Source organism: Schistocerca gregaria, chromosome 9 (genome assembly GCF_023897955.1).
Source record: "Schistocerca gregaria isolate iqSchGreg1 chromosome 9, iqSchGreg1.2, whole genome shotgun sequence".
NCBI lineage: Eukaryota > Metazoa > Arthropoda > Insecta > Orthoptera > Acrididae > Schistocerca > Schistocerca gregaria.
In genome coordinates, this window is record NC_064928.1 from 102439428 (window position 1) to 102466920 (window position 27493).

Below are 27493 nucleotides of genomic sequence, written 5' to 3' on the forward strand. Positions count from 1 at the left end.
TGCAGGCGTCGGACGGTCCACCCTCATCCGGAACTTTACCTCGATGGTCACCTACTTGAAGTGGTGGACACTAGCCGCTTCTTAGGACTCGTCTTTGATGCCCGGCTCACATGGGTTCCTCATATTACTCAGCTGAAGCAAAAGTGCTGGCAGCACCTCAACGCCCTCCGCTGCCTGAGCCATGCGTCTTGGGGTGCAGATCGTAGCACGCTGTTGCGATTATACAGAGCCCTTGTGCAGTCCAGGCTTGATTATGGGAGCCTGGCCTATGGGTCTGCATCGCCCTCAGTGTTGACGTTGTTGGACCCCATACACCACTGTGGGGTTCGGCTTGCAACTGGTGCTTTCCGTACGAGCCCCGTGGATAGTCTGCTGGTGGAGGCCGGGGTTCCCCCGCTGCGGATTCGCCGCCACCGACTGCTCGCCGACTATGCTGTCCATGTGCATTGCTCACCGGGCCATCCCAATCATCGCCTGCTTTTCCCTGCCAGGGTCCTCCCTCTGCCCGACCGGCGACCTAGGTCTGGGCTTTCCATTGCTGTCCGTGTCCAGTCCCTGCTGTCGGAACTGGGGTCGTTCCCTCTTCTGCCGCCCTTCCGGGCCTGTGCACCCACGCCTCCCTGGTGTATGACCCGTCCGTCCGTCCGCCTGGACTTGGCACGGGAACCCAAGGACTCGGTTCCGCATGTGGCCCTCCGTCACCGTTTTCTTGCGCTCGTCGCCTCGTTTTCAGGCTGTGAGCCTGTCTACACTGATGGTTCCCTGGTGGATGGTCGTCCTGCCTACGCTTTTGCCCACGCTGCCCATGTTGAACAGCGCTCCTTGCCGGCTGGCTGCAGTATTTTTACTGCAGAGCTGGTGGCCATATTGCGCGCTCTTGAGCATATGCGTTCCTGCTCAGGTACGTCCATCGTCATCTGCAGTGACTCCCTGAGCAGCCTCCAGGCTATCGACCGCTGCTATACCTCTTGTCCTCTGGTATCCTTTATTCAGGAGTCTGTTTTTGCCATTACCCGCTCTGGTCGTTCGGTGGTCTTTGTTTGGACGCCAGGTCACGTTGGCATCCCGGGGAATGAACGTGTCGACAGGCTGGCCAAAGGGGCGGTCGACGCCCCCACTTTGGCGATCGGCCTCCCGGCTCGTGATTTGCAGCTGGCGTTGTGCCGTAAGGTGCTTCAGATGTGGCGTGACGAGTGGCGTAGCCTGACTTCTCCGAATAAACTGCGGGCTGTCAAGGAGACGACCGATGTGTGGCAGTCCTCCCTGCGGGCTTCTCGCAGGGACTCTGTCATCCTGTGTCGGCTCCGCATCGGCCATACCTACCTGACGCACGGACATCTTTTGCGTCAGGAGGATCCCCCCCTGTGTCAGTGTGGGTCCCGGTTGACGGTCGCCCACATTTTGTTGGAGTGTCCCCGCCTGCGCATCCTCCGGCAGACTTTTAATCTCCCGGGCACGTTGCCTTTGGTTTTATGCGACGATGCCTCCATGGCTGACGACGTTTTAAATTTTATCCGTGGTAGTCCTTTTTATGGTTCCATTTAGGGGGGACCTGTCCCTTTCCCTTTCTGTGTATCTTGTCCTCGAGTGTCTCATTGGTTCCAGATTTTAATGTGTGTATTCGGATGGTTGACTCTTTCCCAATTTTTGTACCCATGGTCAGTCAACCAGTCTCCGACCCTCTTATTTTCTTCCGTTTCTTTCTGTCCAGTGTTCGTCTGTACTCTTCTTGTCTCTAGTGTTCGCTGACACATTGGTGTTCTTTCAGTGACTGGGGGGAGGGGCGTCTCCTCCCCCCTTGGGGTTTTACCTGTTCCGTAAATTTTGTTTCGCTGGTTTTTTTTTGGAATGGGGGACTGATGACCTTAGCTGTTTAGTCCCCCTTAAACATCCCAACAACAACAACAACAATACCTCCTCATTAGTTATGTGATCTACCCTTCTAATCTTCAGCATTCTTCTGTACCACACATTTCGAAAGCTTCTATTCTCTTCTTGTCCAAACAGTTTACCGTCCATGTTTCACTTCCATACATGGCTACACTCCATACAAATACCTTCAGAAACGACTTCCTAACACTTAAATCAATACTCGATGTTAACAAATTTCTCTTCTTCAGAAACGCTTTCCTTGCCATTGCCAGTCTACATTTGATATCCTCTCTACTTCGACCATTATCAGTTATTTTTCTCCCCAAATGGCAAAACTGCTTTACTACTTTTCCTAATCTAATTCCCTCAGCATCACTCGACTTAATTCGACTACATTCCATTATCCTCGTTTTGCTTTTGTTGATGTTCACCTTATATCCTCCTCTCAAGACACATTCAGTTCCGTTCAACTGCTAAAAAATCCAAATGGCTCTGAGCACTTAACTTCTGAGGTCATCAGTCCCCTAGAACGTAGAACTACTTAAACCTAACTAACCTAAGGACATCACACACACATCCATGCCCGAGGCAGGATTCGAACCTGCGAGCGTAGCGGCCGCGCGGTTCCAGACTGTAGCTCCTAGAACCGCTCGACCACTCCGGCCGGCGTTCAACTGCTCTTCCAAGTCCTTTGCTCTCTCATTTAGTAACTTGTAAAGCGTTTCGTACGCTACCATAGCTTTTTTTTCGGTACAGCAGTTACCTAATCTTTAAAGAATTTCCGTACTATTTTCCTCTAAATTAGGCCTTGTGTAAGCAGATACTCTAATTAGCAGATCGTCCGTGCAGGCGAAGTAGCTTCTAGTGTTTTATACTCTGAAGGTGGTTCAGTAACTGTGCCAACGCCCCAGAACAATAGACCACAACCAAAGCACTGCAGACAGCCTTTCGTTTTCCACAATTTGAGTCTTACCATTTGCAACTGCCTGCCTGCATAATAATCTCGTAGGCTGTTGTAGACAGCTCGGGCATTCCATCGGCTTCAGTCTTTAGAACATGGCAGGACACCATAAATTATGTCCGCCCCTGGTAGCTGAGTGGATAGCGCAACGGAATGTAATACCTCACGGCCCGGGTTCAATTCCCGTCTTAGTCGGAGATTTTCGCCGCTGAAGGACTGGGTGTTGTGTTGTCCTTATCCCCATCGACACGCAAGTCGCCGAAGTGGCATCAACTCGACTTTCACCAGACAGACGATCTACCCGACTGGAGGCCCTAGCTACACGGCATTTCATTTACCATAGATTATCAAACCCGCCAGCTGTATGTCATTAAGCCTATGACGTACTTGTCGTCTGAGGTGTTTGCAATATGAATTGGGTGATTTATCGCATCCTCGGTGGATTTCCCTTTCCTGTTACGTGCTACAGGGAGCCTATGCCAACGTAGGCATTGTTTGGTTTTTACCCGGTATTGATCCTGTTTTTAAATTTTTCTGTTTATGGTTGTATCTTGTCTGTGAGCCAATAACAACGGAGCTTTTCCTTTCCTTTCGCTAGAGTATTTCCCAAACAAATCAGCTTGTAAGATTTCGATTCTCTTGGATTATTTTCTTCCCACCCCTTATGTGATGTGATTCAACAAGGCATGAGTAGTGAAAACAAAAGACGGCTAGAGCTAACCATGAATGCCTGTGTGCGTTACACCTGCAACATTCGCCGATATGATCATGTTAGTGCTTCATACTCCGAGCTAGGGTGGCTGCGGCCGGACAAACTGCGTGACTACCACACTCCATGTCTACTTCACCGACTCCTCATCGCGCAAGCACCCCAGTACCTAGCTTCAGAGATTAAAAACCTGTCATGCCACCATAATCGAAACACGAGGTCACTCTTATCTGGTATCCTAACTGTGCCCACTCACAAAACAAAAACTTTTTTGCAAACTCCTTCTCAGTTGCCGCTGTCCGCCTCTGGAACAAACTGCCCCTTATCTTGAGGAAAATACAATCTCCTGTTGCTTTTAAGAAGAAGTTGAAGCATTTCCTACTATCATCCGCATAAAATTATCCACAAAATTAATGTGCAAAGCCAATCATCTCATCTGTCAAATAGCAAAGCTAGCGTCTCCTATCTTGCTCCTGAGGTGCCTTCCACTTCATCTATCTCTATTAGCCACGCAGTCTTCTTTTCCTTTATATTTTCCTTAATTATGTTTCATCATGTCTCTCTATTCTTCTCCTTCCTTCACCATGAGTCTCCCTCATACTCCCTGCTGCCAGCACTCCTATCTAAAATCTTTCTCTTCAATAATGTATTTTTCGAGGTGTACCTTTCTAATTGTTTATCTCACTTTTTGTATTAGATGTAGTTTAACATGCCTACTAAAACATATGACTGTAAAATAAGTAGAATGCCTGGTTAGATGTAAGAGAGGGCCTGATGGCCCTAATCTTGCCAGGTTAAATAAATAAATAAAATAAATAAATAAATAAATAAATATTTTAGGATGATATTAGAGATTCTCCAAATTTTGGGTACCAGTCCCGCCACAAACCCTAGGCAAATAGAATCACATTATTATTATTTACGTTCTGCTCTAGTAATTCAGAGCGAAGATGCTGCTGGTATTCTGTCTTCCAGCAACAGAGTAGTACTGCTATCAGGTCTGGCGGTCTACTTGTACATCTACATACATACTCCGCAATCCACCATACGGTGCGTGGCGGAGGGTACCTCGTACCACAACTAGCATCTTCTCTCCCTGTTCCACTCCCAAAAGGAACGAGGGAAAAATCGCTGCCTATATGCCTCTGTACGAGCGCTAATCTCTCTTATCTTATCTTTGTGGTCTTTCCGCGAAATGTAAGTTGGCGGCAGTAAAATTGTACAGCAGTCAGCCTCAAATGCTGGTTCTCTAAATTTACTCAGCAGCGATTTATGAAAAGAACGCTTCCTTTCCTCTAGAGACTCCCACCCGAGTTCCTGAAGCATTTTCGTAACACTCCGTGATCATCAAACGTACCAGTAACAAATCTAGCAGCCCGCCTCTGAATTACTTCCATGTCCTCCCTCAATCCGACCTGACGGGGATCCCAAACACTCGAGCAGTACTCAAGAATAGGTCGTATTAGTGTTTAAGCGGTCTCCTTTACAGATGAACCACATGTTTCCAAAATTCTACGAATGAACCGAAGACGACTATCTGCCTTCCCCACAACTGCCATTACATGCTTGTCCCACTTCATATCGCTCTGCAGTGTTATGCCCAAATATTTAATCGACGTGACTGTGTCAAGCGCTACACTACTAATGGAGTATTCGAACATTACGGGATTCTTTATCCTATTCATCTGCATTAATTTACATTTATCTATGTTTAGAGTTAGCTGCCATTCTTTACACCAGTCACAAATCCTGTCCAAGTCATTTTGTATCCTCCTACAGTCACTCAACGACAACACCTTCCCGTACACCACAGCATCATCAGCAAACAGCCGCACATTGCTATCCACCCTATCCAAAAGATCATTTATGTAGATAGAAAACAACAGCGGACCTACCACACTTCCCTGTGGCACTCCAGGTGATACCCTCACCTCTGATGAACACTCACCATCATCCAATATGCTCGTACCTTAGTTGGGAGTCTGCAGTGGGGCACCGAGTCAAATGCTTTCCGGAAGTCAAGGAATATAGCATCCGTCCGATACACTTCATCCATGGTTCGCAAGATATCATGTGGCATCAGACGGCCCCGGAATTGAGAAAACGGTGAGTGATCGAGCCTTGTTTGTTGCAACTTTGTATGGAAAATCCCAAATGTGTTACCATTTGGTACTTCACAAATGCCTCGCATTTTTCCACTCTTGTTTGGTGTAACAATTCTTTTTCATCTTATTTCACTGATCGATAGAAATTCTTTGTGTTTCTGTTCTCCCAAAGGACTTCGGGGTTTTCTCGCCTGCCTTGCTCTACGTTTTAAGGACTGTAGGGTGAGACTAAAGGGAATTCCAATCCCTTTTCATTTGTTATCACATCTGGCATCGCACTGTCTTGTGCGTCTGAAACGCTCTCACCAATTCGTCGGCTTTGGCGTCAACTTCAGATCCGCTTCCTTCTGGTGGTGGTGTCTGAAGCACTGCCTTTAAAAGATTCAATTTCGCCTTGGATAAGTTGTAAAGTCGCTCGCGCTAGAGGTGCATAGATTGTATAGCTGTTAGTGCTGGATCTAAGCGTCTAACTAACAATGTAACGCAAGTCACTATCTCACTACCTCTGCCACACAGCTCCATGTTCAACAATGTGCAGTGAACGATGTGCTCCGAAACACTTGTGAGTGTACCAGCATATTGATCTTTCGGCAGATGTGGTGCAGATCACCATCCACCCTACTTTTCGAAGGAGACAAGCCTCCCAATCCCACGTTCTGTGACGAGTCGTGGACGTCAAAGCATTTAGGACATTTCATTGTCTTCCTATCTGTCTTTGTAGATGCTTATGACAGTAGCACGTGAACATTCGACCAGCTTCACTGTTTTCGAGGCACTCGTTCAATAATAATCTGCCCTTTGTCGAAGTCGCTTAACTCAATGGATTTCCCCAGTTGCAGCCCATATTTTCGCTACGGTCATGCACCGTCGGTGTCTGCTGACATACATACTTTCGTTACGGCGTCACATGCCCACGACTACATCAGGCGATATTTAAAGTCGCGGTGGACACTACTCATACTGTTTTTGTTCATCCGTGCAATTAATTCATCTACAGGTTTTGATGAGTGGGTTTGCGAGTGTCAAAACATGTGCCATAAATGGCCGTATCTTTTGCTTGCTTAGACTTGGAAGCTAGAACGTCCTACTCCGCAGAGAGACCATAGACCTTAGTATGTAAAATAAATTTCAACAGTATACGTATAACCATTCCTGAGGAAAAAGATGTCTTAACAGTAGGAAGAAAATACAGACAGGAAGGTGGACAACAATGCTGGATATTAAACTGAGTAGCACTCAGTCTTCAGGGACCATCGGACCGCCGTGTCATCCTCAGTTGAGGATGCGAATAGGAGGGGCGTGTGGTCAGCACACCGCTCTCCCAGTCGTTATGATGGTTTTCTTTGACCGGAGCCGCTACTGTTCGGTCGAGTAGCTCCTCAATTGGCATCACGAGGCTGAGTGTACCCCGAAAAATGGCAACAGCACATGGCGGCTGGATGGTCACCCATCTAAGTGCCGGACACTCCCAACAGCGCTTAGCTTCGGTGATCTCACGGGAACCGGTGTATCTACTGCGGCAAGGCCGTTGCCACAAACTGAGCAGAAATAGTCGCAACAGCCGTTGTGCACATGCATTTGAGAATTTTTCTTCGCAGTACATGCACTGAGTGTCTTCATCATTATCGTCCAAAAGAGTTTCTCTAGGGTTAAGTTTCCTGCTCTTCGCACTCTTCATTTTCATTTCCGTTTTTCCTGGTTTTCGGGTTTTTTTCTCTACCGTTCCTTTATTTGCCGCATTAAGGTAACTGTTATTAAGAAGGATTTGCTGTAAGTATCGCCTTCTTTCGACGGATGCTTTAACGCTTTCCCCCCTACACACTGACCAGAAGCCACCGCCGAAATGGTTACTTTGACCACTTTGACGCGATTACAGAAAATGTATATATCATCTAATTGCATGGTTGAAATTTCAATAACAAAAGGAGTCTTACGGAGTCAAGATATAACACCTTCAACACAACTTCATAAAAAGGCATAAATCACTTCCCCACTCTCTCAAAACATACACAACTGACCACTTATGTTGTTGCTGTTGTTGTTGTGGTCTTCATTCCTGAGACTGGTTTGATGCAGCTCTCCATGCCACTCTATCCTGTGCAAGCATCTCCCAGTACCTACTGCAGCCTACATCCTTCTGAATGTGCTTAGTGTACTCCTCTCTTGGTTTCCCTCTACGATTTTTACCCTCCACGCTGCCCTCCAATGCTAAATTTGTGATCCCTTGATGCCTCAGAACATGTCCTACCAACCGATCCCTTCTTCTAGTCAAGTTGTGCCACAAACTTCTCTTCTCCCCAATTCTATTCAATACCTCCTCATTAGTTATGTGATCTACCCATCTAATCTTCAGCATTCTTCTGTAGCACCACATTTCGAAAGCGTCTATTCTCTTCTTGCCCAAACTATTTATCATCCATGTTTCACTTCCATACGTGGCTACACTCCATACAAATATTTCCAGAAACGATTTCCTGACACTTAAATCAATACTTGATGTTAACAAATTTCTCTTCTTCAGAAACGCTTTCCTTGCCATTGCCAGCCTACATTTTATATCCTCTCTATTTCGACCATCGCCAGTTATTTTACTCCCCAAATAGCAAAACTCCTTTACTACTTTAAGTGTCTCATTACCTAATCTAATATCCTCAACATCACCCAACTTAATTCGACTACATTCCATTATCCTCGTTTTGCTATTGTTGATGTTCATCTTATATCTTCCTTTCAAGACGCAGTCCATTCCGTTCAACTGCTCTTCCAAGTCCTTTGCTGTCTCTGACAGAATTACAGTGTCATCGGCAAACCTCAAAGTTTTTATTTCTTCTCCATGGATTTTAATACCTACTGCGAATTTTTCTTTTGTTTCCTTTACTGCTTGCTCAATGTACCGATTGAATAGCATCGGGGAGAGGTTACAACCCTGTCTCAATTATCATACACCAGGATAACTAAAATCCACAAAAATTATTATAACTCTGAGAAGCGGCACAGCAAACAGGTTAGACCCCATGGGGTGAGTGGGCCTTCCAGAGAGGGTAAGTTAAAGCATTCCCGTTCTGTGTGTGTGTGTGTGTGTGTGTGTGTGTGTGTGTGTGTGTGTGTGTGTGTGTGTGGTTTGAGGTTTTCGGGCGCTAAACAGCGTGGGCATCAGCGCCCATACGCATAGAAACAGGAACACATGCGGTGAAGGGACGAAGACGGGCAGTTGACAAGGAGAGCAGTTAAAAGACACAGGCCTGACGCAGTTCCAAATCCTCACGTACAGAGGCAAAATAAGAGGAAAAGAAACACACTAAAAAGGAAAGGAAACACAAGGAAAAGAGAACAGAAATCGAAGTGAAACAAGTAGGTAATCGTGACTGGCGGACCTCTTACCTAAAACCTGCGTGAGCCAGTCAACCAGCAGCACATTAAAATCCTCTCCTTAAAATCCGAGGCAACAAATGGGACAGGACACAAAACCGTAAGACCTTAACCACAGTCGTTGCGTCGTCTTGCAAAATAGAGGGCAAATACGGTGGCAAGGAAACCACCGCCCTCTGGTCAGAGAATAAAGGACAGTAATCTGGACGCCACAAGCTCTGCAGATTGGGGGGTCCTCCGGCCAGAGTAAAAAACCGTGCATTAAGGGACTGTGCCCGATGCGGAGGCGAGTGAGGAGAACCTCATCCCGCCTGCATGACTGGTAGGACGTACGCCATGGTCGCGTAGTGGCCTTTACCAGACGCAGCTTATTGTCAGAAACTGCCAGCCACTCATCTTCCCATTGACGCATAACACGAAAACGCAGGAGGGAGGTAACAGCATGGAGGGGGACAGCACATTCAACAACATGATTGAGGGAACATGCATCTTTGGCAGCCACATCCGCCGGTTCGTTTCCCCTAATACCCACGTGCCCCGGCACCCAGCAGAAGGAAACCTTCCCCTGCCGTTGCAGGTGGAGTAGGGCATCTTGGATGTTCTGGACGACCGTATGCGCTGGGTACAAGTGTTGCATGGTCTGAAGGGCACTCAGCGAGTCAGAACAGATGAGAAACTTCAGACTGGGAACACATCTCATCTGCTCCAATGCCCGCAAGATCGCAAACAATTCGGCATCAAAGATGGTAAACGCCGCAGGAAGCCATAACTTGAGGACTCGATCAGGGAAGACAACAGCACAATCAACAGTCCCACTGTTTGGAGCCATCCGTAAATACTGGTACATGGTCGGGATGCTGGTTTAAAATATCGTAAAATAAGGAGGTAAAAACAAACGCACGAGGGCAACTCCTCCGATACCCTGACAAGTCTAAAAGGACGCTGGGCCTCTGGAGCAACCAGGGAGGCAGGCGGGTAAAACCTTGTCGTTGGGGTGCCACACGCTCCACACCAAGGGACTCTAGCAAATGCTTGGCACGAATCCCAAATGGTCTCGTTGCCCTGGGACGACTGGAAAAGAGACGTTCCATAGGCGGTCGGGCAACAGGGTACGCAGGGGAGGTAGGACAGGCAAGGAAATAACACACCCGTCGCACCATGAGGAGTTTCCCCCGGATGGCGAGCGGCGGTTCCCCTGCCTCAGCGCACAGGCTGGGGATGGGACTGGTACGGAAGGCACCAGTGGCCAGCCTGATACCCTCATGGTGTACTGCGTCAGGAATCTCCAGATAGGAAGGCCTCGCTGACCCATACACGGTGCATCCATATTCAAGACGCGATCGGTGTTAGCATCTCATAGTTCCCAGGACCCCTTTGCCCAGCATGGTCAATTTGCAGGCGCTCACCTACGTTATTCGACTGTTTTTCAGCAGGCACAACGCCCAGAATAATTAAATTAATCGTATCAGGATACCGAGGTACAGTGTCTCCAACGATTTCGATATACAGAGGGTAACGTGTACAAGAAGACTTGACTCGACCAACTGAAACTGATATCATTTTTTAATAAAAGACCCACAACTGCCAGAAAAGGATAATTTACATTCTTTGCCACAAAATTGGTGTTGACGATACTCAACTCAGTTTGAAAACGTTGCCTTACTAAGGAATGTACAGATGTACTGCCCCATGTCCCAGTTTTCATCTCACGCCACTGCAGAGGTGAGTGAAACAGGTAGCTGGACGTGAAAACGCGCGTGGGCGAGCAGCAGGGCTAACGAGATAAATACGGAGCCTGCAATGAACCTGTAATTTCACTCTGGACGGCCTGTGCGCCACGTTTCGGGAATGATCGGCACCGTGCAGGGCCCATCTGAAACCAATATTGAACGCATTTAACCCTGCTTTGCTTCTGTGTTCGTTTGTAGCGCCGTTGCTGCGAGGGGTCTCACAGACCCGACCTGCGCTTCAGTCTGGTTTGTTAAGGATTGGGAGCACAAAAGGGCTTCACATTCACGTATGTTGTGTAGATGAAGTAAACAAACAGGTTGTAATGTTGATGCATTAAGTTGTTCTGAAGTTGATATTAAAGACAATAAAAGCGGTTTACAAGCTGTGAGCTATCTGGGGAAGTTAACCTTGCATTACTGAGCAACTATATTTCACCATGTATCCAGTCTAGCTTACCAAACTCCCAACCAGACTAACATTAATTATAATCTTTTAATAATATATGAGAATTTAAATAAAAACAAATAAACCAGTTTACATTTGGACATTTATTTTAAGATTGATCATTGTTCCTTTAAAATTTCAGGATATTAGACTTAATTCATAACTAAACTGGTGCCTTATTTAGGATTGTTAAAATGAGAGTTTGTAATCTTACGAAACACATCAAATATGGAGCCAAGATTGGGAGACTGCATGCAACACTACATTCGTAGAATAACGCACGAAGAACGTTGAAACACATGCAAGAGGAAATCGACCACAACCAACCAATTCAATTTTCACCCAAAGAAATTACGTTCTTAGCGCAATCCTGTCCATCATGAAATTACCACACACGGGTATACTAAATTCATACTAAGTGTCTGTGAAATCTTCCCGGAAAGAATAGGTGAGGGCTACTTTGATGATTAGACCACATGCTACACGAGGTCAACATGGTTTACACAGAGAGTGTAACTCCACAATAATTTTGATAATTAACATCGAAACGCAATTTACAAAAGAAAAACCTCGAACTGGTTACTATCGTCTTACTATTAACCTGATGGGTTAAACAATTGTATAAGCACGTGGTACTGGTCTCACAAAGTACACCCCACGTGGGTTGAACATAAAGAAATTTCGCATTCGCATTTAAGATTGATGAACTTAGTTAGTTACGGATCAACACGTGGTTCCACTTTACTCACAAAGTAGTGACAAAGCAGCTACTGGAAGATATTCTGAGCTTCACACTCGAATTACACTGCATTGCAATTTAAGATAACATTAGATATTTTAGATCTAAACTTGAAATAAAGTTGATTAAATTTTCAGTTAGGCTGAACTTAAGAAATCCATTGTCCTACGGACTTATTAGAGACTCGCTTAGCCGGACATCTTACCACTTCAGATGCTCGCCGCGGACAGACTGACCTGCGCTCCTACCGAGGGTGCTTCCAGATACAGAACGGAAGTGACCAGAGAGGCAGCTTCCTATACCAACATGACAAGGGACGGACAGGACCATACTAAGAATGGAAACCTCTCTGCTTTTAGAAAGGTAGCTACCTGTACCGACGTTGGTCCTACTGTTCTCTAGCAGACAGGCTTGTCTGCTACCATCAAACATGCAACTAGAAATACATTTGCTCATTCATGCTTTCACACAGAAGGGAAGGGGGATGACAGTATCTTATCATATACAGTACATAAAAGAAAGCGTATGCACGTTCGGTATGAAACTGTGTGACATGAATTACATATAAACTGTGTTTTAAAGAGTAGTAGAGTGACAGATCGTTCTTGATTATGTGTAAACACGTTCCACTGCTCAGTCTCCTCCCAGATAGAGCCAGAAACACCACAGTAAATTTAGAATTGGAATGTATGCCGTATATGACAACAGATTTAAGACATTAACATGAAAGAAATCCAGCAGAGACCTTTCAAGGTTATCCCTTATTACTAGGTAATCAAATCAGCCAGCATTTCCAACATTTACATACTGTACAGGACAAAAATGGTTACACAATGTGACTGTCGTGTGCCATAACACACAAAGAACAACAATGAAAGCTACGGAAACCAAACTCAGTTATGAACAGATGAGTAGAAAACATGTACGAAAACGTTGTAAGTAAATATAGAGTCTCCACAGTGTCTTTTGAACGTACTGTTCCCAAATGGTTCCAATGGCTCTGAGCACTGTGGGACTTAACGTCTGAGGTCATCAGTCCCCTAGAACTTAGAACTACTTACACCTAACTAACCTAAGGACATGACACACATCCATGCCCGAGGCAGGATTCGAACCTGCGACCGTAGCGGTCGCGCGGTTCCAGACTGAAGCGCCTAGAGCCGCTCGGCCACTGAGGCCGGCTCTTGGTCTTGGGTTCCACATCTTCGTTCCTGCGTTTGTGGTTACGCCACAACACTGTAAAATATCAAATCTCCGACATCGTTGTGGCCGGAATGGAGCCTGCAAGAACGGGACCGACGACAACCGCAGAGAATCGTTCACGGTGACAGAAGTGCAACCCTTCCGCAAATTTCAGTGCTGGTCCATCGAAAGTGTCAGCGTGTGAAACGTTTAATGAAACATCATCGATGTGGGCTTTCGGAAACGAAGGCCCACCCGTGTGCTCTTGATGACTGCTTGACACAAATATTTACGCCTCGCCTGGGCCTGTTAACACCGACATCTACATCTACATGACTACTCTGCAACTCACATTTAAGTGCTTGTCAGAGGGTTCAGCGAACCACAATCATACTACACTCCTTGGAATTGAAATAAGAACACCGTGAATTCATTGTCCCAGTAAGGGGAAACTTTATTGACACATTCCTGGGGTCAGATACATCACATGATCACACTGACAGAACCACAGGCACATAGACACAGGCAACAGAGCATGCACAATGTCGGCACTAGTACAGTGTATATCCACCTTTCGGAGCAGTGCAGGCTGCTATTCTCCCATGGAGACGATCGTAGAGATGCTGGATGTAGTCCTGTGGAACGGCTTGCCATGCCATTTCCACCTGGCGCCTCAGTTGGACCAGCGTTCGTGCTGGACGTGCAGACCGCGTGAGACGACGCTTCATCCAGTCCCAAACATGCTCAATGGGGGACAGATCCGGAGATCTTGCTGGCCAGGGTAGTTGACTTACACCTTCTAGAGCACGTTGGGTGGCACGGGATACATGCGGACCTGCATTGTCCTGTTGGAACAGCAAGTTCCCTTGCCGGTCTAGGAATGGTAGAACGATGGGTTCGATGATGGTTTGGATGTACCGTGCACTATTCAGTGTCCCCTCGACGATCACCAGAGGTGTACGGCCAGTGTAGGAGATCGCTCCCCACACCATGATGCCGGGTGTTGGCCCTGTGTGCCTCGGTCGTATGCAGTCCTGATTGTGGCGCTCACCTGCACGGCGCCAAGGCAGAAGCGACTCTCATCGCTGAAGACGACATGTCTCCATTCGTCCCTCCATTCACGCCTGTCGCGACACCACTGGAGGCGGGCTGCACGATGTTGGGGCGTGAGCGAGAGACGGCCTAACGGTGTGCGGGACCGTAGCCCAGCTTCATGGAGACGGTTGCGAATGGTCCTCGCCGATACCCCAGGAACAACAGTGTCCCTAATTTGCTGGGAAGTGGCTGTGCGATCCCCTACGGCACTGCGTAGGATCCTACGGTCTTGGCGTGCATCCGTGCGTCGCTGCGGTCCGGTCCCAGGTCGATGGGCACGTGCACCTTCCGCCGATCACAGGCGACAACATCGATGTACTGTGGAGACCTCACGCCTCACGTGTTGTGCAATTCGGCGTACGTCCACCGGCCTCCCGCATGCCCACTATACGCCCTCGCTCAAAGTCCGTCAACTGCACATACGGTTCACGTCCACGCTGTCGCGGCATGCTACCAGTGTTAAAGACTGCGATGGAGCTCCGTATGCCACGGCAAACTGGCTGACACTGACGGCGGCGGTGCACAAATGCTGCGCAGCTAGCGCCATTCGACGGCCAACACCGCGGTTCCTGGTGTGTCCGCTGTGCCGTGCGTGTGATCATTGCTTGTACAGCCCTCTTGCAGTGTCCGGAGCAAGTATGGTGGGTCTGACACACCAGTGTCAATGTGTTCTTTTTTCCATTTCCAGGAGTGTATTTCAAGAAATTTTCTCGTAAGTCTTTATTTTGGTCAGCGGAATTACATCTTCAGGTGGAGATAGTCTCGCGCCATGTGTGTTGAATATCATCTTGCGAGGCTATCGTTGAAGAGTTGTCAACAATTGTTCGAGCTGCGGGGATATGCGCCATTGTTGATTTTTGGAGACAAACCAGAACAATTATTTCCACGCGAAAGTTGAGCTTAAATATGGTAGTTTCAACGAGTGTTTCGTTGATTTTTATTTCAAACCGTACAGTATACTTTTTTGGTTAACATTTTTGGAACAGTGATCAATAAAGTATATTTTAACCGAAAAATGGCTCTGGGCGCTACGAGACTTAACATCTATGGTCATCAGTCCCCTAGAACTTAGAACTACGTACACCTAAGTAACCTAAGGACATCACACAACACCCAGTCATCACGAGGCAGAGAAAATCCCTGACCCCGCCGGGAATCGAAACCGTGAACCTGGGTGCGGGAAGCGAGAATGCTCTCGCACGACCTTTTAACTAAAGTTCAGTTTTGATCACAACACTTACGTCTCAATAACATAGGGGACCGGTTTCGGTTATATTTATATAACCATCTTTAGACCCATTGCTTCCAGCTCACATTTGTGCGGACTCCTCCATTCCTCAGTGATCTCATCATGTGCTGAACCAGAGATCTCCCATAAGTCTTTCACTCACAAACGAGAAGATTACTGTAGTATTTTTTTCTACTATCACACAAAGTTTAGCAACCATATAGCTCTACGGCCTCGATCAGCATTTTGGACACCTGGACTTCGGAATTCCATACGTGAGTCCTCTATTTTATTTCTGCATCACACTATGGCCCCTCTGTAAAAAATCGTCCCCAGTCATTAAAAAAAAAAAAAAAAAAATACTCATGTGTAGGATCGGCTTCCGTCTTGTAAAAGGCACGTGTCTTCCTCATCGCCAGATAGTCTTCAGTCACCAGTTTTGGCTTTAAAGTCAAATGGTTTAAATGGCTCTGAGCACTATGGGACTCAACATCTGAGGTCATCAGTCCCCTAGAACTGAGAACTACTTAAACCTAACTAACCTAAGAACATCACACACATCCATTCCCGAGGCAGGATTCGAACCTGCGACCGTAGCAGCAGTGCGGTTCTGGACCAAAGCGCCTAGAACCGATCGGTCATGGTGGCCGGCACTTTAGAATCAGTGAGATGAGCTTGTAACTAGGCTGACGAGTTTGTAGGTTATTCTGAACTCTGTAAACCAATTCACCAGTGTCGCCCAATGAAGAGTCATGTGCCTTCTTGAGACCTATCAAGAATACATGAAGGTCTTCGCTGCCTTCTCGTTGAGCTGTTCTGTACATAATGTTGTCCAGTAGTAGCCCTTTCCGAACCCAACTCGAAAGCTTGAGTGCGAAGCCACGAAAGACGAATTCTGTTTACAGCATTAGACGTCTCGGAAATTCTCTACCGCGCAATCACAGTATTGGCTGCTAACCAGCAGGGGGTGGGACTGGAGGTATCCAATCGTGAGCACAGCATGAGCCTAGAAGCATAACTGAACTGCTTAGACAACACTGCTATAGTGCTAGTGATGTTGATACAATGCAGATCAGTGGCAATGATAAACAAAGCAAATATTGCTTTTCTATCTATAACAACAGTTGCCGAAGGAAGTATGTGTATGTGGGGAGGGAAGAATCATTGAGGAAAACCAAAAGATGACTGCAGTAAACAGATTCAGGAGGACATAATTTTCAGTAGTTACAAAGATGAAGAGGGTTGCACAGGATATAGTAGCATGGGGAGCTGCATCAGACCAGTCTCAGGACTGAATACCACAACAGTGACACACACAGTTTTGAGCAATTTCAGTATAATGTTTGATTACCTTTTGCCCATCAACGGAAATGAGCACCAGTTGCCACTGGGAGATGTGTTCTTCAATCTATCCCCTTCTAGTAGCAGAGTTGGGCCATAACGCTCCTCCCCCACTAATTCCCAATTGAATTCAGTATCTTTCATTAGTTATTTGAGCTAGACATCTAATGTGTAATATTCTTCTGTAGCACCACCTTTTAAACGCTTCTATTCTCTTCTTGCCAGAAATGCTTGCTGTCCACATTTCAATGCCATACAAGGGACACTCTCCAGACAATTACCGCCAGAAAAGATTTCCTGATACACAAATTCATATTAGACATTAACAACGTCCCTTGATTATATTCCTCAAAATGTCAGGGAAGTTAAAAGACAATTAATGGGCCATCTTCTACGACAAAGATGAAGTTTTGCACCTTGCTATCATCAATCCCCCCCCTCCTCCATAACTTTTCTCTCGTCCACATTTGCAGAGTTCTTTATTCAAATTCTGTTCACCCCTATCAACCACTGTCATGGTCATACCAATCTTCTCCTCTCTCTTTATCCCTTCCGCTTCTGTAATACTAAATATTGTTGTTGTTGTTGTTGTTGTTGTTGTTGTTGTTGTTGTCGTAGTGAATGTATTGTGATATGTTTCCATATGTGGTGCTCCATATCAGACATAAAAAAAAAGGACCTTAAGGCCCTAATCTGGTCGGTCTAAATAAGACAACAGCAATTAATAAAGCTTTCCAATTTCTGGTTTGTTTTTCATCTTTTAATAGAAAGTCTGTAAATGTAACTCACCTGCTTACTGTACCAGTGCCTTAAATTAAGGTAATTAGCACAAAACAGTAATTAGTAATTTATACTTGGCAAAACTGTTTCCTAATTAGTCACTCATTTTTACTTTCAGGTGACCAGATGAAACGAAAATGGAAAAATCTTCGCGATACATATGCAAGATATTTGAGGCTCAGCTCGGAAGAGGGTTCTAGCACTAAACGGTGGATATGGTCTGAAAAAATGGAGATGTTTCGCCCCTTTGTGCCTCTCGGGTCAAGTTCTGCAGAAGTGACTGGTCCCGAACCTGGGAGTCCGTCACCTGAAACGGGGGCAGAATCGGAAGACAGTGCACACGAGGAGGAGGCTGCACAGGAGTCGGAGCTAAGACCTGGGTGCCCCCCGACACACCCGCAACACGAACTGATCACCTGCGATTTGGACGTCAGCACTGAAGCACCTACTGTACTTAAACTGGAGACAGACAGGTTATCTTTGCAGGAGCAACTGCCAGCATCTACTGAAGAAGTTTGTGTGCCACCTGGTGCCAAGATGAGGGCTGTGACGGCTCCCACAGAACCGCAGGCTCCTGTCATCACTTATCTAGAAAGCAGAGCGGGTACTGATGAAATAGACAGTTTGTTTCTGGCATATGCCACGACAGTGAAAAAGTTCTCCCCTAGGAGGCAGGTGATGACTAAACTAAAATTGGCACAGCTCATAGCTGAGGAAGAACTTGCACATGTGGATGAAACTGATCTATTGGCAACACAAACTTTTAACCACTCCACACTACCGTAAAGTACCTGCCAATTGATGTTGCGTATTATCGTAGAGGTTCTGACAGGCCTCATTCTTCTCCCTTCGAACTGTTTAAATCCAGATAAGCCTGAAAACAAGCAGTTACAGTTTTACTTGCCTGTAGTGGAATAACTGGGTCTTAAATACTCAACACTGTTTGTATATAAACTGTTAACATTTCCTGTGGTTTATTATCCGTATCATATTCCTCCACTTGTATCAAAAAAGTTACGCTGATCCCAACTACAGCAAGTCGCACATCTGCCCCTCAGAGTATAGAATCTATCTGCTGCATCACATGTTATTCAGAAAGATGGCATTCTTGGACATTGGAATGCCTTACAATTTACTAATTTTACATATATTTTTACAACAATGAATTTTTTTTGCAAAATGTGATGTATTACAATTACAGATTTACATAGTCGTATTTACGTAATTGTCACAAAAATACAGTTATAAATTAATTGTTCTGTTTCAACTTCAGCTGAAGTTGTGCAAACTTTTTAAAGTGAAATCAATAACATTTTAATTATTTTATATTAAGGACATTAAATAGTTAAATTTTGAAAATATTAAGTTGAGAGTAGACAGTCCTTAAATAACAATTATCAATGTACCTTAATACAGGATTTATGATGGTGGTGTTTTACATCAAATGGCCAAAATATGAAGTCCCAAAAAATGTAGGAAAATGACTGTGATGAACAAATTTTCAGGTAGTAGGCAGTATTGAACACACAAAGGCAGAAAAGGTAATAATTATTATTAGATAGTGTATATAATGGCTTTTAAATTTGCTGGAAAATACATATAAAATTTCTGTACTGTGTAACTTGAAAGAATTGTTCACTTATTTGTAAAGCATACCCGTGTAGCGCTACACAAGAAATACATGGAAAGAAACAAGGCATGTATACAACTAACACATTAAACTAACAAATAATTGTTATATGCTAATGTCAAGTCTCGTTATTTAGCCAAAGCTTGATGGACAGATGGTGATGTCTCTGTAGAGCATCAGTAAGATGTCACACTTGAAATGGAACATTTGTAGCCCAGGTTTCACACCATTTGCTATCAGTTGTGAAGTTGCTTTCAGCTCGTTGTTGGGCCAATCTCGAAGGAGCATTTCTGGATCGAAGTTTATTTGTTATCAACCTGGGTATATCTTCATGGCTGGGAAATTGAAGATTATGCATAATTTTGGGATAAGGACTGTGTAGTGCAGTGTTGGCAGCTATTACAGTGGAGTAGTTCTTACATACCGAGAAATGATTGTCATAATGAGCTGAATGTCTGTCTTATTTACACAAGAGTTATTCAGCTACACCAGAGCACATTATTCAGCCGTGGAAGTGCAGAAGTTCAAAGTGTATCTGCTGGTGCTCTCCAGTTAGTACTGCGCAGTTTCTGAATAAGGTTGTTTCTTGTGTTAATTTTCCAACAAGTATCTTCCACATAATTTCTAAAAGGTAGTGTCATATCAAGAGTTATTTGAGTGACTGTCAGGAAAGAACACTGCTGTATATATGTACCACCAGTTAGTAGCCCTCTTTTAACACACTTGTGCAAATTTGCCAGATTGTAGAACAAAAAAATTTCTGTTATTAATTTGTCATCTGAAAATTAGCAGAGCATGAAACATGAAATGAATAAGAAATGGGTATAGAAACATCCTGTTGGTATTACTTCGTGACCAACTAGCTGTTTTAAAGCCATTTTCATCATTATGATTATAATGGCCACACACTTCTATGGCTTTGTCAAGTTTATGAAGTTCAGTTTGAGTTAGCACACAGTGTTGCAGTGACGAGTAGCACAAATGAAAGTTTTGAGTAGCTGCTAAAGTATAATGAATGAATGACTGGCTAGAAAAAAGTGATTGTATGTGTAAAAGATCAGTCAGTAGTGTATACTAAGAGAGAAGTGGCCCGAAGTAATAAAACACAAGTGGCAGTGTTTGACCAGTCACACATATTTTATTGAAGGGCTCCGCCAGATTGTGGCTATTGTGATCTCAGCTTGTGCCATCTATAGATCTATGAGGAACTGTGTCTCCTTGCCAGGTACACTCTTTATCAGCACTACAGATTTACAGGAAATCCAAATCATATACAATTGGTACAGAAACCAGATGGCAGTTACAAAAGTCGAGGGGCATTAAAGGGAAGCAGTGGTTGGGAAGGGAGTGAGAAAGGGTTGTGACCCCTCCCCGATGTTATTCAATCTGTATATTGAGCAAGGAGTGAAGAAAGAGAAAGAAAAGTTTGGAGTAGTATTAAAATCCATGGAGGAGAAAGAAAAACTGAGGTTTGCCGATGACATTGTAATTCTGTCAGAGGCAGCAAAGGACTTGTAAGAGCAGTTGAACGGAATGGACAGTGTCTTGAAGGGAGGATATAAGATGAACATCAACAAAAGCAAAACGAGGATAATGGAATGCAGTCAAATTAAGTCGGGTGATGCTGAGGGAATTACATTAGGAAATACGACACGTAAAGTAGTAAAGGAGTTTTGCTATTTGGGGAGCAAAATAACTGATGATGGTCGAAGTAGAGAGGATATAAAATGTAGACTGGCAATGGCAAGGAAAGCGTTTGTGAAGAAGTGGAATTTGTTAACATCGAGTATAGATTTAAGTGTCAGGAAGTCATTTCTGAAACAATTTGTATGGTGTGCAGCCATGTATGGAAGTGAAACATGGATGATAAATAGTTTTGGACAAGAAGAGAATAGAAGCTTTCGAAATTTGGTGCTGCAGAAGAATGCTGAAGATTAGATGGGTAGATCACATAACTAATGAGGTATTGAATAGAATTGGGGAGAGGAGTTTGTGGCACAACTTGACTAGAAGAAGGGACCGGTTGGTAGGACATGTTCTGAGGCATCAAGGGATCACAAATTTAGCATTGGAGGGCAGCATGGAGGGTAAAAATCATAGAGGGAGACCAAGAGATGAATACACTAAGCAGATTCAAAAGGATGTAGGTTGCAGTAAGTACTGCGAGATGAAGCAGCTTCCACAGGATAGAGTAGCATGGAGAGCTGCGTCAAATCAGTCTCAGGACTGAAGACCACAACAACAAAAACAGTGAACTATTATGAAAAGGATTGATTGCTACTGACCATAAAGATGACACATTGAATTGCAGATATGCACAAGAAAAAGACTGTTACACACAAAGTTTTTTGCCAAAGCATAAAAGCAGAGTATAAAAGAAAACGCACGCACGCACGCACGCGCGACTGCATTCTCCAGCCACTGTAGCCAGTTAGAGCATCTGGAGATAATGGTCATCTCTATGGGAGGTGTGCCTGCTTGCATGAATATTTGTGTTTTTCTTTCTTCTCTGTAGGTGGCTTTGGCCGAAAGCTTTGAATGTAACAGTCTTTGCTTTTTACCTGTCGGCAACTTGACAAATCAGCTTTAGAGTGAGTAGCTATTTCCACCTGTGGTCTAGAGGTAGAGTCTTCGATTGTTGTTGTTGTCGTTGTCTTCAGTCCTGAGACTGGTTTGATGCAGCTCTCCATGCTACTCTACCCTGTGCAAGCTGCTTCATCTCCCAGTACCTACTGCAACCTACATCCTTCTGAATCTGCTTAGTGTACTCATCTCTCGGTTTCCCTCTACGATTTTTACCCTCCACCCTGCCCTCCAATGCTAAATTTGTGATCCCTTGATGCCTCAAAACATGTCCTACCAACCGATCCCTTCTTCTAGTCAAGTTGTGCCACAAACTTCTCTTCTCCCCAATCCTATTCAATACCTCCTCATTAGTTACGTGATCTATCCACCTTATCTTCAGTATTCTTCTGTAGCACCACATTTCGAAAGCTTCTATTCTCTTCTTGTCCAAACTAGTTATCGTCCATGTTTCACTTCCATACATGGCTGCCGGCCGCGGTGGTCGTGCGGTTCTGGCGCTGCAGTCCGGAACCGCGGGGCTGCTACGGTCGCAGGTTCGAATCCTGCCTCGGGCATGGGTGTTTGTGATGTCCTTAGGTTAGTTAGGTCTAAGTAGTTCTAAGTTCTAGGGGACTTATGACCTAAGATGTTGAGTCCCATAGTGCTCAGAGCCATTTGAACTATACATGGCTACACTCCAAACAAATACTTTCAGAAACGACTTCCTGATACATAAATTTATATTCGATGTTAACAAATTTCTCTTCTTCAGAAACGCTTTCCTTGCCATTGCCAGTCTACATTTTATATCCTCTCTACTTCGACCATCATCAGTTATTTTACTTCCTAAATAGCAAAACTCCTTTACTACTTTAAGTGTCTCCTTTCCTAATCTAATTCCCTCAGCATCACCCGATTTAATTTGACTACATTCCATTATCCTCGTTTTGCTTTTGTTAATGTTCATCTTATATCCTCCTTTCAAGACACTGTCCATTCCGTTCAACTGCTCTTCCAAGTCCTTTGCCGTCTCTGACAGAATTAGAATGTCATCGGCAAACCTCAAGGTTTTTACTTCGTCTCCATGAATTTTAATACCTACTCCAAATTTTTCTTTTGTTTCCTTTACTGCTTGCTCAATATACAGATTGAATAACATCGGGGAGAGGCTACAACCCTGTCTCACTCCTTTCCCAACCACTGCTTCCCTTTCATGCCCCTCGACTCTTATTACTGCCATCTGGTTTCTGTACAAATTATAAATAGCCTTTCGCTCCCTGTATTTTACCCCTGCCACCTTTAGAATTTGAAAGAGAGTATTCCAGTCAACATTGTCAAAAGCTTTCTCTAAGTCTACAAATGCTAGAAACGTAGGTTTGCCTTTTCTTAATCTTTCTTCTAAGATAAGTCGTAAGGTCAGTATTGCCTCACGTGTTCCAACATTTCGACGGAATCCAAACTGATCCTCCCCGAGGTCTGCATCTACCAGTTTTTCCATTCGTCTATAAAGAATTCGCGTTAGTATTTTGCAGCCGTGGCTTATTAAACTGATAGTTCGGTAATTTTCACATCTGTCAGCACCTGCTTTCTTTGGGATTGGAATTATTATATTCTTCTTCAAGTCTGAGGGTATTTCGCCTGTCTCATACATCTTGCTCACCAGCTGGTAGAGTTTTGTCATGACTGGCTCTCCCAAGGCCGTCAGTAGTTCTAATGGAATGTTGTCTACTCCGGGGGCCTTGTTTCGACTCAGGTCTTTCAGTGCTCTGTCAAACTCTTCACGCAGTATCGTATCTCCCATTTCGTCTTCATCTACATCCTCTTCTATTTCCATAATATTGTCCTCAAGTACATCGCCCTTGTATAAACCTTCTACATACTCCTTCCACCTTTCTGCCTTCCCTTCTTTGCTTAGAACTGGGCTGCCATCTGAGCTCTTGATATTCATACACGTGGTTCTCTTCTCTCCAAAGGTCTCTTTAATTTTCCTGTAGGCAGTATCTATCTTACCCCTAGTGAGATAAGCTTCTACATCCTTACATTTGTCCTCTAGCCATCCCTGTTTAGCCATTTTGCACTTCATGTCGATCTCATTTTTGAGACGTTTGTATTCCTTTTTGCCTGCTTCATTTACTGCATTTTTATATTTTCTCCTTTCATCAATTAAGTTCAATATTTCTTCTGTTACCCAAGGATTTCTAGCAGCCCTCGTCTTTGTACCTACTTTATCCTCTGCTGCCTTCACTACTACATCCCTCAGAGCTACCCATTCTTCTTCTACTGTATTTTTTTTCCCCTATTCCTGTCAATTGTTCCCTTATGATCTCTCTGAAACTCTGTACAACCTCTGGTTCTTTCAGTTTATCCAGGTCCCATCTCCTTAATTTCCCACATTTTTGCAGTTTCTTCAGTTTGAATCTACAGGTCATAACCAGAGTCCACATCTGCCCCTGGAAATGTCTTACAACTTAAAACCTGGTTCCTAAATCTCTGTCTTACCATTATATAATCTATCTGATACCTTTTAGTATCTCCAGGGTTCTTCCACGTATACAACCTTCTTTCATGATTCTTAAACCAAGTGTTAGCTATGATTAAGTTGTGCTCTGTGCAAAATTCTATTAGGCGGCTTCCTCTTTCATTTCTTAGCCCCAATCCATATTCACCCACTATGTTTCCTTCTCTCCCTTTTCCTACACTCGAATTCCAGTCACCCATTACTATTAAATTTTCGTCTCCCTTCACTATCTGAATAATTGCTTTTATTTCATCGTGCATTTCTTCAATTTCTTCATCATCTGCAGAGCTAGTTGGCATATAAACTTGTACTACTGTAGTAGGTGTGGGATTCGTATCTATCTTGGCCACAATAATGCGTTCACTATGCTGTTTGTAGTAGCTTACCTGCATTCCTATTTTCCTATTCATTATTAAACCTACTCCTGCATTACCCCTATTTGATTTTGTGTTTATAACCCTGTAGTCACCTGACCAGAAGTCTTGTTCCTCCTGCCACCGAACTTCACTAATTCCCACTATATCTAACTTTAACCTATCCATTTCCCTTTTTAAATTTTCTAACCTACCTGCCCGATTAAGGGATCTGACATTCCACGCTCCGATCCGTAGAACGCCAGTTTTCTTTCTCCTGATAACGACATCCTCCTGAGTAGTCCCCGCCCGGAGATCCGAATGGGGGACTATTTTACCTCCGGAATATTTTACCCAAGAGGATGCCATCATCATTTAATCATACAGTAAAGCTGCATGTCCTCAGGAAAAATTACGGCTGTAGTTTCCCCTTGCTTTCAGCCGTTCGCAGTACCAGCACAGCAAGGCCGTTTTGGTTAATGTTGCAAGGCCAGATCAGTCAATCATCCAGACTGTTGCCCCTGCAACTACTGAAAAGGCTGCTGCCCCTCTTCAGGAACCACACGTTTGTCTGGCCTCTCAACAGATACCCCTCCGTTGTGGTTGTACCTACGGTACGGCCATCTGTATCGCTGAGGCACGCAAGCCTCCCCACCAACGGCAAGGTCCATGGTTCATGGGGGGAGTCTTCGATTAGTAATCAAAATGTCCTGGTCTCAAGTTTGATCCCTGCCACCACATAAATTTTGAATAATAATCAGCAGCAATGGCAGCCAAAGACTTCCATCATCAGAAGTCACCCTCATTATGCCAACAGCCTTGTCAGAGAAGGCAGGGGACTAGACAGAATCTCGGGGCACACTGTTGCACTTTGGGTGGGAAACTGTCCCTAAAGACAGTATAAGGATGCAGAATTCAATGGAAACTACCACATTGAAGAGAGACAACGTGTATCTACAGGACATGTGGCTTGCAACTGAAAAAAATGCCATGATTATTTCTCCATTGGCAAAATGTTTGAGAACAGTCTCCCATTTGGATCTCTGGGATGGGCTGCCAAGAGAGAGGTGACCATGAGAAAAAGATTTAGTAACCATTGAAAGAGTAATGTTCTGAGAGTCAGGACTTGGAATGTTAGAAGTTTAACTGTGGGTGGGAGGCTAGAAAATGTGAAAAGGGATGTGCTAAGGCTCAGTCTAAATAAGGTACAGGTCAGTGAAGTGAAATGGAAAGAAGACAGGGATTTCTGGTCAGATGAGTATAGTGAAATATCAACAGCAGCAGAAAATGGTATAACTGGAGTAGACTCAACATGAATAGGAAGGTATGGTGGAGAGTAAGTTTCTGTGAACAGTTCAGTGATAAGGTTGTTTTCATCAGAATCAACATCAAACCGACACCGACAAGGATAGTGCAGCTATACAATCTGACATCCCAAGCAGAAGATGAGAGGGAGGTAAATGAGGATACTGAACTGAAAATTCAGTATGCAAGAGTAGATGAAAATCTAATATTCATGGGGTATTCGAATGTGGTTTTAGGGGAAGGAGTAGAAGGAAGGGTTACAGGATAATATATGGGCTTGGTAGTAGGAATGAGAGGGGAGAAAGACTAATTCAGTTCCACAATAAATTTTAGCTAGTAGTAGTGAATACACTATTCAAGTATCACAAGAGGAGGTTGTATACATGGAAAAGGTCAAGAGATACAAAGAGATTTCGGTTAGATTACATCATGGTCAATCAGATACTGGATTGTAAGGTAAACTCTCAAGCAGTTAGACTCAGATCACAGTTTAATGAAGATGAAGTTAAGGCTGAAGTCTAAGACTAATCAGGAAGAATCAATACAGGAACACAGTGGAAACAGAGGAACTAAAGAGTGAAGAGAGACTTGACAATCTCTGAGGCTATAGATACTGTGGTAAGAAATAGGTCAATAGGCAGTTTGGTTGAAGAGGAATAGACGTGTCTTAACCCTTTCATGTCCATGGGACACATTTGTCCCACATATAAATCACCTTACTAATTGGACTGTAATCACAGTTGATGTGCTGCAGATTCTGTACTTGAAGCAGAGATATTTGTTTTCTTTAATATCGTACATTTTTGGTGGCAACAATTACTATAACTACCATTAGTCGTCGGTTATTGTTGGTGGTTCTCACTTCGAGTAGACACACAAATTTATTCACTTATTGTATGTGTAATGTGTTCTCTGTCTTACTGTCAAAGCTTGAAAGTATATTCAAGTAAGTTTCTCTTTTACTTTAGACCATTCATTTAGAAAATAACTGTATTTCATCAGAGGAAATCTTTATTTTCATTCTTTGGGACATAGTTGTCCCAATGTACCACAATGGTAATTTGTGTACTTGTTTTTGAATGTCATGAAATCATTACTATTACATAAAAAAACGAGCAGAATGATATTTAAAATTCGGTTGAAAATATATTATCTTTCATTTTATTAAATAAGAGGAAAAAATTTGTACTGGTATAATTTCAGATCTGCTTTTAGGTCATGTGCTCCAGAAAAAGAGAATTTTTCGTCACTGGTGAAAGTGTTATGCAGATTTTGGAGGCTTGCCGTAGTGACGACGAAGTGTTACTGGATGAAGAAGATAATTTTTTTTTCTTGAAGGAGATATGGAAGATGAAAGAGAACATGTTATTATAGAATATCCTGGAAAAGAAATACGTAGCCCACCTAGCAAAAGAAAGCATACAGACGAAATATCAGAATCAAATGCTGAGGTACCTGATTCCCTTCCAGATGTACCAGAATTTAAATGGTCCAGAACTTACCAACCAAGACAGTTCAGTGATAACATGAATCATGAATTTGGGAAAGTGCTTTTGCTTAGTGTCA

The 27493-nt window shown here is 44.1% G+C and overlaps 1 protein-coding gene across 1 annotated transcript in view; it reads left to right on the forward strand.

Moving 5' to 3' along the window:
* The window catches only part of LOC126292117 (uncharacterized), a 63265-nt gene extending 44455 nt beyond the window's left edge, over window positions 1-18810 (forward strand). Inside the window, exon 2 of the mRNA XM_049985943.1 lies at window positions 17675-18810. Within this exon, the coding sequence (XP_049841900.1) occupies window positions 17675-18342 (668 nt within the window). The 3' untranslated portion in view covers window positions 18343-18810. The remainder of the gene's footprint in view (window positions 1-17674) is intronic.
* Window positions 18811-27493: the final 8683 nt, after the last annotated feature.